Below are 13,838 nucleotides of genomic sequence, written 5' to 3' on the forward strand. Positions count from 1 at the left end.
AGTACTCTTGTTCGGGAGGCTCGATAAGTAGGTTTCCTCTTGGCAGACCAAGTCTTTTCGGGACTTTGTTCTAGGTCTCCTGTCGAAGGGTATACAGCACTTGGATCTCACCCTGCCGGCCCATGCTCTTTTAAAACTAGCAGAATGTTCTTCACGCGATAGAGCAAGGGCAAGCTTAATCATTATCGATCTCTCCCAATCATTGATGCAAAGGAAGCTCGAAAACTCGGCCCTTTGTTTCGATGTTTCATCTTCAGCATCATCATTATCATCATCGCCGTCATCGCCGTCGTTATATAGCTGTCATGATAGTTCTTGTCCTCGTCCTCGTCCCCGCCATCATCATCATCATCATCATCATCATCATAGTTGTCAAGTCTTACCCGCATTATCACCGCGGACAGTTGTTTTGCCCTAGCCGACACAGTCAGAAGCTTAATGTATTGGCAAGGACAGTGATTTAAGCACCGTGAACCAATATATGCTCTTTATGGCTACCGATACTAAGCTTAGGATGCTTACAGCGCAAAGGGAAGAAAATACCGGATTCCGGTAGGAGCTCACTCCATCCGTGGAATTTGGAAGCCATTCAGATTTATCATCGGTGGGCTTCTTACGGCGAGATAACCGCCTATTACAAAAGACACGCTGTGCCCATAATTATCCCCCTCACCAATGGACTGGTCGGCCGAAAAGGACATAGAGAGGGGTCCCGCGTGCGAACCTCAACATCGGCGAGCTTCCCAATCCAGACACCAAATTCAGGGCTTGTTCGCGCACACATGGTCAATAATCATGTGGTTGCTGTACAACAGTGTGTTAATACTTTCAGGCTGTACTAAGCCCTTGATGATCGTCAGTGTCTAACTTATCAGAACACAATATGCGGACGATACCACCCTCAGGTACAGTACGCAGGGGGGTCATTGAGCCCCCCTCCCTCCCTGCAAGTGGCCAAATCTGGAGAGTTCTACCAGGGAGCGGAAGCCTGCGTCTCGTGTCAAAAGAGCAAAGACCATTTTACTGAATGCGTGGCAATTTCAAACTGCTCCGATCGCGCCTGTGCGAATTGTATCTACTCTAACTGACGACGCACCAACCCCCCACAATCAAGCGCGCAAGTAAATAGTACGCCGCATTTTTGTTAAAGAGAAACTTACCAACGTTTCGCTAGCGAAGATTGATGCAGCCTTTGAGCTGGGTATCAACTACTACTTCTTAAGCTCTAACATTCCGGTTACGGAAATTCAATACTGGAAATACTTTCTTTATCATAGTCCCTAAAAACGAGGCTCAAAGTGTTGCTCCTTCAACCCTCTCTTTCAACGGGGCCAGTAAGTCCCCATGCCGTATCTTGAATTCTTTCATTCTTCTATTGCAGTGCTTGGCTCAAGGGGGTTTTCATCTCAGTGAAGCCCAGAGGCGTACGGCGAAACTAAGCTACCGTTCCTCATGGGGTATGCCTAAGAGCTGATGGCGATGAGAAGCGGGTTCTGTCGAGCCTCCTCTTTTACAGAATGGATGGTAAGGCTGTCAAACAGGGTTTCCGAAGTACTTCCGACCGTGACTCCTTTACTGGGGCTGATAAACAAGGATGGAGAAATTGGCTACATGTCATCAAAACACACATCTGCTTGCACCGTGCCGAAGGCCTACTCGACATGTCACTCTCATGCTTTGAAGCCGGGAGAAAGACCACTTCGATACGTGGGATAAAGATAATCAGTGTTGGTGGGAGGACTGCTTACAAGCAGGCTATCGCGTCTAATCACGAGGAATGCCTGAGCCATTTTTATAAACGTCGAGTACGAAGGGAATAATAGCAAGTCTCGTGGCCGAAAAGGATGAGATCGATTATACCTCGGCCATCACCTATAATTCATTTTCGTCGTACACCCGGTCTTCTTCCCTGCTGTCTCACGAAGAAATATGTTGGATTCCTGTGGTATGGGATCTAGGTATGAATACGATGGCGTGACTATTACGCTCACTGTGAGCCCGATTCCGACACCCGCCACTAATCCTATACTAGCTGTTGCTCAAACTGAGGCAGACGATAAAATTAGATGGAAGGCGATCAAGAGTTATGTGACAGAGTTCTAGTAGTTCTCATCTATGCCTCTACAGTGACGAGCCTCGACATCACTGAGATTGCCAGACCAGCATTACGGCAGTGCAGCCCGTTTCCACTGTTCGCGAGTAGCGATACCGTCGAGGAAGCCAGACTGGCCGAACACGATGATACTATCCTGAACTAACTTGACGCCTGGCTTGCCAACCAGGAGAAGGTTATACAGTCGGTCTGTTCCTTTGTCGATAGTCGATGGATCTGAAGTATACGAACATGGATCAAGCATGACTGCTGTTGAAGACACCAGCTTACGAAGGCCAGGAGGGGGGGAAGGCACTTTCACCGACGGTAGGAAGGGGGACAGCAGTATGCACACTGTCAACCACACTGCCTCTTTACTCTTTACACTGCATGTAATCTCCAAATAGCTGATAGTTATGAAGAAGAGAACAAAATTCGTGGTCATCAATGTATGATTCACCGTCACACAGTAAATTTACATATACACTGTACATGGAGATGAGACTCTACAATAAGATCTACAAGAATGAAGAATCTCAACCTAAACCCCACCCCAGAACTATACACCAAGTAAGAAAAAGTACTACCACAAAAACGACCCCTGCGCAACCCCCTTATCCGCCATCCACCCACCCAAGCCCTCCAAATCCAACCCAAACATAGCATCAGACGTCTACCAATCCACAAATCAGTCACCAGGAACCAATAACCCCCTTGAAAGTAAACCCAGGGTAGGGAAAAACTCACCAAAAGATCCAAATCCCAATCCCCCATCGATCCCGCCACCTCCCCGACTCTCCCACCCTCCGAAGGACCACCACTCTGAATCTCCCGAAGATACTCCCCGCGCGTACTACCCCCAGCACTACCACCACCACCACCACCACCACCACCACCACCACCGACAAGCTCACCACCAGCATCCCCCCCAAGAACCTCGCGCAAAATCCCCAGCGCCTCCTCGACCGCCCGCTCCGCCGCATCCACCAACCACCCCCCCAGGTCCGTATCTGGCACGCGCCGCAGCACCGCCTCGACCTGCGCCTCGACCAGCGCCTGCAGCAGGTATCCCTTCATGTTGGTCTCGCCGCTGCGCAGACACCGACGGAGCCAGGGCGTGGCCTCGCGGGTGATGGTCAGGAGGTCTTGGCGGATGGGTTGGTAGTGGGAGTGGTAACCAGACAGCGGTGTTCCCGCGGCGGCAGCAAACGGGGCCGGCGGGGCAGCGGAGCAGGCCTCGCGCAGCTGGGCGCAGAGCTCGAAGGCGGCGAGGTTGCAGGCTTGCATTGTGGTTTGCGTGTAGGGGCTGGCGGTGTTGGCGATGTATCTGGCGAGGAGTTGGGCGTCGGGGTCTGGGGTGTAGACCTGGGTATGGGCATGGGCATGGGCATGGGTCAGGGAGGGGGAGGGGGAGGGGGCGGGGGCGGGGGCGGGGTGGGGGTCCGATATGATGGGGTGGATGATGGCCGATGCCGGCCAGGCGGTGCACCAGATGCGGAGGGCGGTTTCGGTGAGGACTTTGCGGGTGTAGGCGTAAGTCTTTGGGTCGTGGAGGGCGGGGATGAAGTACGGGATGTGCAGGGCGATTAGGTAGTGGTTGATTTGGAAGTCGAGTAGGTGCAGGGCAAAGGGGGACGGGGTGCGGGATATGTCGGCTGTGCGGGTGGGGGTTGTCAGGGTGTGGAGGCAGTGGCAGGTTTCTTGGTACGCGGTGCGGAGATCGGCGTCGAGTCGGAGGGTGTCCTCGTTGGTGAGCTTTGTGTTGATGTTGTTGAGGGCCTGCGTGATGGCTAGGCGCGCGGGGAAGGTCTTGCGGTATGCGATGGCGATGGAGGTCTGGGTGAATACATGATCGGGTTGTGGGGGTGCGGGGTTGTTGTCGGGGTCGGTGTCGTTGCTGGCGGTGGTGGTGGTGGCGGTGAGCTGGTCGTCGTCGTAGTTGCTGGGAGGCAGGGTGTCGAAGTCCTCCAGGGAGAGGAGCGGCGGCCCGCCGGAGAGCATGCTCGACGCAACCGAGAGTTCGAGGACGGTGTTCCAAAGCCGGCGGCGCATCTCGGAGGCGAAGAGGGTGCGTCTGGGGAGGTGGTTCGGGTCGCGGTGCAGACCAATGTGCATCGCCATGCGCAGGAGTGAGCCTGCGGGGATCCAGGTGAGGGTGCCGCCGATGCCGGTGGCTTCGCGCGCCAGAAGAACGAGGAGGTTGAGCTGGAGAAACTGCATGCTGAGGTGGACTTTGTACTCTGGCTTCGCGAGCCAGGTGAGCGCCTCGTAGACCCACGCCATCGCCGACGGACGGAGAGTGAAGTGTTCGTCGTAGGTGGCCGCCCCGATGGCAAGGACCAGTTTGAGCTGGATCACAAACGCAGGGTCCGGCGTGCTGTGGGCCGCCCAGAGAGCATCGTAGTCGCGACGGAAGGTAGGAATGTGCAGGATGCGGTGGATGGCTTCGCTGGTGCGCAGGTAGCAGTCCACCAGCTGGTCGGCAATTGTTTTCTGGGGCAGTGGGATGGCGGTCACCACTGGCCAGGAGGGTGTGCGTCTATCCTTGATGATCTTGCCGATTGCTTTACATTTCTGGATCCTGCTGAACGCCTGACTGCCTTGGTCTCGCGCATGGGTTTCCAGGATTTGGAAGAGGTTCCAGAACTAGAATAGCATTAGGCCGAGTTTAGATGAAATGAAGGCGGTCACTTACCTCGGTCGCCATCCCGTTGATCCAGAAGCTCTGGCCGAAGAGCCGCGACTTGTGCATGATACTACGAGTGATCGCTACGGCCGGGCGAGCAGGATCGTTCTCATGATGCAAATGGAACAACCCAGTCAACGTGGAACCTGCGGTTACGACCTCCGGGATTGGGGCCACTGGAGGCGGCTGGATTGCAGGCTTGGCTATGATCTCAGCCAGTCGCTGTTCCAGCTGTCGGACTCTGTCTCTGAGGGCCTCCACATTCGGGTCCGACTGGGAACTGGCCACAGTCGAGGCTTTGGTTGAGGCGGTAGTATGTGCAGCGGAGTGGGGACTGGGCACGGAGGATGCCGTGCGGCTGGTATGCGATGTCCCACCAGTGGGGATTGCATATGGGGCTGTGCGACTGGTATGTGACATTCCATCAGTGGGTATCGCATACGGAGCCGGTCTGGTGGGCGTGGCACCGAACGCCGACTGCGGAGGCCGAGAAAGCTCGGTATTGTCATACTCGCAGGTGGCCTCATTCCCGGAGCGAGTGCAGTGGCTACACGGCAGTTGACGATCACATTTGATCTTGCGGCGTCTGCACAGAGAGCACGAGCTGATGTGTTTTGATTGTCAGCGCGGGGTTAAGGAGGCGAGGGGAATTCTCCGAGGGAAACCTACACCGCTGGTCTTCGACGTCGACGGGCGGGTCCTATCATGCTGATCGTTCGGGAGATCAAGATAAGAAGGTAGAGCTGCTGGAGACCAAGTGAAATGACAGATGCTCAAGAAAAAAATGAAAGTGGTCACAGCGGTGCACGGAAATGTCAGAGTCATGCAGCGGGGATTGATGTTCGGAGACAGCCGAATTTCCCGACCCCGTCGGCCGAGATAGCAGGTCATGTGATCGTCCATCGCAAGGCCGATAATATACAGCCCCAACAGCGATGGTACTGAGGAACTTGGAGAGCATGATACTCTCTGTCTACCAATATATGGCAGGTTTCCGACGATTCATACAAATTCACTTTATCATTGTGTCATTTCAAGTGCTCGGCGAGTGGCTACACCAGCGGCCACCTACTCCGTACAAATGACCATATATCTCATTGCACTCATGAGAAAGGGATAGACTACACAACATTGCAACTATATGCTTGGGTGAGACTGTGTTCATCTCGCCTGGCCGTTCGCCAATCAACCGATTTAGCTCTAGGCTGGGTAGCTGCTGTGAAGACCCACGACTAGCAATACATGCCGTAGTATTGCTATTGCGCTGCTGGTCCGAGTGGACACCCATTCTCCGATCGACAACCGACTCCGCCCCGTCGAGCCCTACGAGTATCTCCGCTCATACTATAGGCAAATCGTCCTGTCCAAGTCGTATATAAGGTAGTGAGAGCTATGGCATTCTCTCACCTGGTGCATCATACTACAAGATCTAAGATCAGCCTTCAACCACTTGGATTATAATTGTGCAACCCGAGTTCGCATCATGGGTCACGCCGAATCCACTGCAGCTTCGATGTCGGATGTGGAGAAAGCCGCGTCCACACCTGCGGAGCACGAGGCAGCCCCCGATGGCGGGCGCCAGGCCTGGCTCGTCGCGGCCGGAGGCGCGTGCATCATGTTCTCCTGTCTGGGGTTTGCGAACTCCTTTGGTGTGTTCCAGGAATACTACGAGGCCAATCAGCTGCGTATCGAGTCGTCCAGCAAGATCTCCTGGATCGGATCGCTGTGTACATTCCTCCAATTCGCAGCCGGTGGACTTGGAGGTCCATTGTTTGATCGCTATGGCACATGGGTGAGTGCTCTCCGACGCCCCTTGAGCGTGCCCATCAGCTTGCTAATGAGAAACATAGGTCATCCGTCCGGCGGCAGTTGTCTACATCTTCGCCATGATGATGACCAGTCTCTGCTCGAAATACTGGCAGTTCATGCTGGCGCAGGGCGTCCTTCTCGGCACGGCAATGGCCTTCCTCCAGCTGCCGGCTTTCGCCGCCGTGTCACAGTACTTTGACAAGAAGAAGGCCGCGGCACTCGGGTTGGTCGTGTCCGGCTCTTCGATCGGGGGCGTGGTCTTTCCGATTGCGCTATCCAAGATGCTGAACAGCTCGTCGCTTGGGTTCGGTTGGTCGGTGCGAGTAATGGGTTTTGTGGTCATTCCCCTGATGGTGTTCGCATGTACAGTTGTCAAGCCTCGCCTGCCCCCGCGGACGACCTCGTTCTTCATCCCGGAAGCCTTCACGCAAGCCCGGTTCGATCTCATCATCGCCGCCTTCTTTTTCATGTTCATTGGGCTGTTCACCCCGTTGTTCTATCTCCCCACCTATGCAGTGACCCGGGGAATGGACGCCACGCTGGCCTCGTACTTACTGGCGATCCTCAACGCCGCGTCCACGTTCGGACGCATCATCCCCGGGATCCTCGCTGATAAATACGGGCGACTGAACATGTTCGCCATGGGAGGGATCGCCACGGGTGTGATCGGCCTCTGTATGACCAAGGCGGAATCCACGGCTGGGCTGGTGGTATACGCGGTGTTTATCGGGTTCGCATCGGGCACCATCGTCTCGGGAGCGAGCGCAGCATTCACACTCTGCATGAAGGACGCCCGGGAAAGCGGGACGTATATGGGGATGGGAATCGCTACCAGCTCTGTCGCCGCCTTGATTGGACCCCCTGTGATTGGAGCTTTGTTCGATCATTACGGAGGGTTCCTGCAGGCGTCCATTTTCAGCGGTGTGCTGTCCTTGGTGGGCGGCTGCATCGCCTTTGCCGCGAAGGCTACCACACCAGTGGGTCTTCTGGGGCGAGTATAGCTCTCGGGACAGATTCTGGATTTGTTTGTGTGCTGTGATGTGTTTGGCAGCCGTGACACAAGGGATAGAGCTGGCTTCAGACATTGAGTCGAGCGGCTTGCTGGTATTGAGTGAGGCTGACTTGTGGCACGTCCTGATGTACTTTTAAAATTTAGAATCCCAGACCAGTTTCACCTCTCCGATTCTCGCGAGTATTCCTGCCCTTAATCCACGTCATTTGTGACCTAGGAAACAGTCACCATTCCAATGGGCGAGGTGCAGCACAGTGAGGTGCAGCGCTAGGGCCCGGAAAATGTCGACCTGCCTTTTTGTGATACGGGCAACGCTCGATGGCGTGAAAAATCAGTAAGATTGTACCACTCGCGCAGGTATGACGATATGTGTTCGATCGCTGGAGGACAACCTCGCGTAAATCGGTGGTGCCATGTTGGGGTGACCCAAGTGAGGCGTGTCACAGACAACCGGGGAAGAAGCGGATGTGCTTGTCTGAACCGAGGATGGTGAGAGGGCAGTGACCCACGAGAATGGGACCATATTGAGGTACCTATCCATAGTCGACAGCGGAGGTGCCATCGTTGCAGATCGTCGCCCCCCAATGATCCTATGATGGATGGACCCGTGACTAACCCCATTGATCCCAATAGCGAGGTGGGGGCGCGTCTGGGCGGCTCCCGTAGCCGAAGGGGGGTTCGTTCTTGGCAATCTTGCCAAAGGGGAAATACAATACAATGCAGCGACATTCCACTGCCTCATCCATCCATTGCTATGCATGATCCCCAATTGGGAACGTTCTGGAAAGGGTGATTCGAGCTGCGACTGACGTGATGTTGAAAAGGCTGAAGTAATCCCTCGCTTCCACTCGCAAGTCTAGGCATACGTTCATGACGACAGACTAGTCTCGATGAAAGAACGGAGAAGCGGCGAGTGAGTCAACGTTCGATTCCCGTAGAAAGGGTGATGCCCAGGTGCAACTGCAAGGGACAAGCCAAGACCAGGCCAAGAAACAGGGTGGTTGGTCAGGGGCTCCAAGGGCGGAACTATCCCAGAACGGAGTGGAATAGTGCACTTCTGAAGGGTGAATCAAGTGCTGTAAGGCTATGTAGCTCGGCTTGGCTGATTGATCGTCTTCCAGGCTCAATTTTGAGCACACTCGTCGGTTAGCAGTGGAGTGCGGATGCGATTCCGAACCGGTGCAGCCGGCGGAGTACTATAGTCACCTCTCGGGAACGAGCTGGAGCCAAGCATCTGGGGGTGCATGCACTGCATGGAAGCATTCAGTCCAGCTTCGTTCGATCGAGACTAAGCCCAAGTCGGTAGCGGTTCCTCTGAAACCCTCTCCAAGAATCCAGGGATGTGTGCTGATTCGGGACCTTAGTATGAAGTGCCAGATTTCATTGTTCAAAGTTCATTGAGTTGGGAGCCGAAGAGGGGATATTGAGGGGCTGCTCTCCGCGTGATCACGAGACCTCCGCCCCCCAAGGTTCTCGTTAGGTAAGGAATACCTCATGTGCGAGAGGGGTTGAGGGGCTGAGGGGGGATTCTGGGGTAAGACAAACCCAATTCCCTAGTTTCTACATGGACAAACTCGAATCAACTTGAGTTTCCCTGCATTGTGAAACATTGATTTTAAACATGGTATTTATTCCCCGTGTTATTGCGGGGAGTGTCTAGACCACTAGCAACAATAGTTGACGACTTTGTAAGACTAACTAAATAATAATAAGCCCAGCTAGACCGTGCCACTAGTTATTTTAGTTAGTACGTATCTCCGTCGGTCGGTCGGTCGGCGGAGGAGTGCCGGACCGCCCGTTTGGGCCGGGTCACGGGGCTGCAGGAAGGCGGATTTTCATTATGTCATAGAATGCAGCCAAACCCCGGTGGATGGCGCCATGACAAGTCATCAAATCACTGCATTCCATATCCTAATGGAAATCGATGGGACACGATCATCTGCGCATTGCGACCTTCATCAATGGTCGGACTCGCATTCGCGTATTCTGAGGTACTTCCACTTACTGTATAGTACTCCGTAAAGGAACTGGAAGTTCCAATTGATTTCCCCCCCACCCGAAAGCGGCAAGCAGGAAAGTAGCTGAGTCAGCTCAGTGAGGAAACGAAGGATTACTTAGTACTTAATGACAACTGATAAGATCCAATAAAAATAAACCACCCCTAGTCGCGATCGATCCACGTCCCTACGGATGTCGGCGAATGAACAAGGCGAGAAGGAAAACCGGGAAGAAGATCCGTAAGCCTAGCCTGGAGATGCAGGATGATGCAGTGAGGTTGCACATCTGATTCATGATGATGCTGATGCTGGAGGATCAGTGAATGGTACCTTTTGATTGTACACAGTAACTCAAAAGTACTCACGTATTTTCGTACACATGTTTTGACTACCCTTTGCATGCTCATACTTCTGGTACTCGGTACTTTGGGAACTTCATCCAAGCGACCGTTCTTTGTTCCTCTTGGATGGATGGAACCTTAAAAGCCCTCCGCTGTCTGATCCACGCTGATTTGCTTCTTTCCGGCTCCACTCACCACTGCTTGTCATTCTGCGCCAGAACCTTTTTTCTTTTTTTTTTTTTATTTTCCTTTTTCTCTTCGGGCCCTTTACAATTTGCCTTACTTAATAGAAACTTGACGTCGGTGTCTTGCCGCCTCATTACTTTTTTTTTCCTTTTCTTCCTTCTTTCCTTCTATTCTACGATTCGATTGTTGGCCATCTTCTCCAATTTACCACCTACACCAACACTCTGGCTGTTGTTCAACATATTAAACTCCTTTATTTGTTGTTCTTGAAGAACAAACCTACCTTCGTTCACATTTCCACACTGTCGTCAGAGGGGATCGGCGATTTCATCAGCAGCTCTCCACTCAAGTGCATGATCCCAGTCTACTGCAATCTGTGACTAACAGTTTTCCGTTTACTCCGTCCATCGACTGCAAACCACCTCCAAAACTGTTGATTGCGTCTCCGCTCGCCCCTCTTAGTGCACTCTGCTGGCCAGGGGGGTTTTGCTGGAATCTGGGGAAAGTGAGAGAAGAGGCCCAGGGAAATTAGAAAAAGGAAAAAAAGCTTTTCCTTTCCTCTGTTTCCTTCCCTTCTCTTTCCTCCGTCTTCCCTTTTCATCCCGCCCGCCTCACCATTTCTACTCACTCACTTAGCACAGCCGGCACACCACCACACCACACCACATCACTCTACACCACAACCACACTCCTACCCCTCTTCTCCCTCGAGTCACTCATTCGCGGCGTCTTCTCATTCACTTGGGACTGGCCCTACTTCCATATAGAGCCTTTCCCCGTCCACAATAACACCGCCCACCATGTCTTCCGCCACCGTCCCAACCGCGATTGCGATTCCGAAGCAGCCCTTCATGAGATATACTTCTTCCGGAAACGCCTCGCCCTCCAACGGATCGCGCAGCACTTCTCCTCATTCTCCCTCGTGCTCGTCGTCAGCGGAACATTCACGGTCTAGCAGCCGTCGCCGGGAGTCCTTTGGCTCCATCAAAGAAGACGTCGACGGTAGGTCTTCTCAAGTCGCGGGAGGCAGTTTGAACATCGACTAATCCATCATAGGCATTGCGCAATCGTTCGTCGATACCCACATTGAACACTCCCATCAGGAGACCGCTAAGCCTAACCCCTTAGAGATGCAGCCGACTCCCGACTTCTGCTGCCCCTGTGGTGGCTTCCTGGGATGGAAACAGATCCGCTTGGGAGGCAAAAGCTTGAGTCGCAGCTACAGCGATCTTCGAGGGCTGAACCAACTGCACTCCCGTTGGGCCTGGGAGTCGCCTTCCCCCGTGGCCGAACCGCCGACCCAGACCCTGCAGGTTCCGGAGGAGAAGCAGGTTGTTGTGGAGGAAGAGCAGCCCAAGCCGGTCCCGGGAACCTCGCGCCTGGAGAAGGTCCCACCGGAGGTGCTTGGTAAGAGAGCCCCTCTTGTGTCTATCATGCTCCTCCAAACGTGCTAATAAGGACGACAGACCAGATCATCTCCCTCTTGGCGCTTGATGTACCCCCTAACGGATATACACCCCGCAATGTGGATCTAATCTCATGCCTTCTGACCTCCAAGACTTTGCACGCGGCTACGCTTAGTGTGTTGTACAGGAACATGACTTTCCCCCACTCCATCATATTCTCCAAGGCATTGAACCACATCTCCCTCTATCCGGCATTGGGCACTTTGGTGCGTCGTCTCGACTTCTCTCACTTCACCTCGGTGGGCTTGGGACGGACTAGGCAGATGAACTCGGAGATTCAGAACCTTACCTCCAAGACCCTGCTACAGTGCTTGGAATTGTTGCCCAACTTGCGCGAATGCTTGCTCCAGGAGCACGTGGAGGGGGATCTCAGCATGGAAGTTATCCGGAAGCTGTTCACGGGCCTTCCCAACCTGTCCGCTGTCGATTTCTGCGGCTGTTCTACCCAGTCTTTCTCCGGCCTCTTCCTCGAAGCGCTGACCTCGGGTCCTGGTCTCCCGGCTGCGCTGCCTAACTTGAGACGAGTCTCGTTGCACGAATGCAGCAGCTTGCCATCGGTGGCATTTGAGATTCTCCTCCCTCGCTTGGTCAACCTGACTCACTTGGATCTCACTCACACTCAGGTCAGCGAGGATGCACTTTTCTCGATCCCGAAGACCGCCCAGATCACCCACCTCAGTCTGTCCCGATGCAGTCGCCTGCGTGGTCCCAAGGTGGTGGAGTTTCTGGCCACTCACCCTGCTGTCTGTGGCTCGCTGGTCTTCTTGAACCTTTTGACCGATCCTACGCGCTCCCGCCTCTTGGAGGAAGAAGACGTTTCGGCTCTTCTTCCGCACTTGCCTTCCTCCCTCTGCTCCCTCAACCTGGGCGGTGCGAAGGTCACCTCCGCTCACACCAAAGCGCTGATCCCTCTGACTAAGCACTTGGAGGAGTTGGGACTGAGCTCCTGTGAGCTGTCGGGTCAGGATTTGAACCAGTTCTTCGTTCCACCTCGGCCTGCCACCGGTGTTGAGAGTGCGCCTGCCACTCCCATCGACAGCCTTCCGCCCACCCCCCTTGAGGCTGTGCCACCCCCTCTTGTTGAGTCATGGGTCCCGCACACCCTTCGTTACCTGGATCTCAACAAGGCTCCCCAGTTGACAATCGGAACGGTCTTCAACCCGAATGCTTGTGTCATCCTCTCGCAGCAGACCTACCCTCTGCAGGTCATCGAATTCAGTGACAAGCTGATTGCTCCTCTGCGGGAGAGAGCTCGGAATGCCAAAACGTCGCCCGGCTGGACGGTGCGTGAGCTGGGCCGTCGCGGCTGGTATGTTCGCGACCCTGCCTCTATGCCGAACTACGCTCTGGACGACGGATCGCGCGACTGGAAGATGGGTGCCAGATGGTGGGGCATGAGGAAGATCCCTGTTGCCATCGGAGAAGTCGGTGGCATCTACGGACACTACATGTTCAAGAAATAATTTCTTCTGATTTCATGTTGTGTGGAACTCTCGACTCTTTGTCATGATAAGTTGTATACCCTGTTGAATGTTCGCATGGCGCATCTTTCGGATGATGATTTGACTTGACGATTGGGCAAGAGCGCCAAAAGTGTGGGCAGTTTTATTGATGTGTTTTTATCATCTCCATTGTGGTTGTCTGCATAGCGAGTGCGATTCCTCAGCGTTAGGTATGTCTTGACGGTCTGATTACGGCTTGCGCTTATGATTGATATCCTGGGTTTTGCTTTTGTTTCTTTTCTGTTTTTTCTTTTTCTGTTTTTTTATTTTTTCTATGGGGTCATTTATTGTGCGTATGCTAGTTCGGCGACTTGGAGCATAGCGGTTAAGCTTGACTTGGAGTTAGGTTTTATTCAATTCCAATTTTCTAATATATTTCCTCTCCTTTGCTTCTCCAATTTTGAATTTTGTCAAGTAACAGTACCAACGAAGTGTGTCGCTACGGGTTACCTTGACCAACGGGAAATCCCCGGGCTGACCGAAAGAAGAAGCCACCATCGGGAGAAACCGGAAGCTGGCCGGAGCAGTCTTGCCCAATTCATCTGACCGGTCGCACCAAATGCTAACACTGTTTTCCTCCAGAAAAAAAAAGTCACTGCCCCGGGAAGTTTTCCTAAGTTTTGACCTGCCCTGATGTTTTTAAAAGTATACGATACACTTTCGCTAAATTCCCATACCTCCTGAACGTTTAGCCGTGCACCTGCCATGTTGGGGGGGGGGATTTTAAGGATTAAAGGATAACCTTAT

General features: G+C 53.5%; 4 protein-coding genes across 4 annotated transcripts; 2 read left to right on the plus strand and 2 right to left on the minus strand.

Annotated features, from left to right (window-relative positions):
- Positions 1–2,999: 2,999 nt before the first annotated feature.
- Positions 3,000–5,541, minus strand: BO82DRAFT_304457 (uncharacterized protein; the record flags this gene model as incomplete). The annotated part of the gene is made up of 3 exons (XM_025632180.1): positions 5,448–5,541; positions 4,788–5,382; positions 3,000–4,738 (listed from the first exon to the last, which is right to left on the minus strand). Coding segments are annotated over exons 1-3 (2,370 nt in total), but the record flags the coding sequence as incomplete, so codon positions are not given.
- A 1,085-nt stretch (positions 5,542–6,626) lies between these two features.
- Positions 6,627–7,716, plus strand: BO82DRAFT_351956 (MFS general substrate transporter). Its single transcript, XM_025634561.1, has one exon. It carries the CDS (start codon positions 6,704–6,706, stop codon positions 7,586–7,588), a length of 885 nt encoding a protein of 294 aa, XP_025494576.1. The 5' UTR covers positions 6,627–6,703; the 3' UTR covers positions 7,589–7,716.
- Positions 7,717–7,727: 11 nt separating this feature from the next.
- BO82DRAFT_17215 (uncharacterized protein) lies at positions 7,728–8,437 on the minus strand. The gene has a single exon (XM_025630363.1). The coding sequence runs from the start codon at positions 8,326–8,328 to the stop codon at positions 7,867–7,869; it is 462 nt and encodes a 153-aa protein (XP_025494577.1). The 5' UTR covers positions 8,329–8,437; the 3' UTR covers positions 7,728–7,866.
- Positions 8,438–10,727: 2,290 nt separating this feature from the next.
- Positions 10,728–13,471, plus strand: BO82DRAFT_351958 (Leucine Rich Repeat domain protein). Its single transcript, XM_025634562.1, has 3 exons — positions 10,728–11,125; positions 11,180–11,530; positions 11,590–13,471. Exons 1-3 carry the CDS (start codon positions 10,924–10,926, stop codon positions 13,050–13,052), a joined length of 2,016 nt encoding a protein of 671 aa, XP_025494578.1. The 5' UTR covers positions 10,728–10,923; the 3' UTR covers positions 13,053–13,471.
- Positions 13,472–13,838: the final 367 nt, after the last annotated feature.

This window comes from Aspergillus uvarum (genome assembly GCF_003184745.1).
Source record: "Aspergillus uvarum CBS 121591 unplaced genomic scaffold BO82scaffold_11, whole genome shotgun sequence".
Lineage (NCBI taxonomy): Eukaryota > Fungi > Ascomycota > Eurotiomycetes > Eurotiales > Aspergillaceae > Aspergillus > Aspergillus uvarum.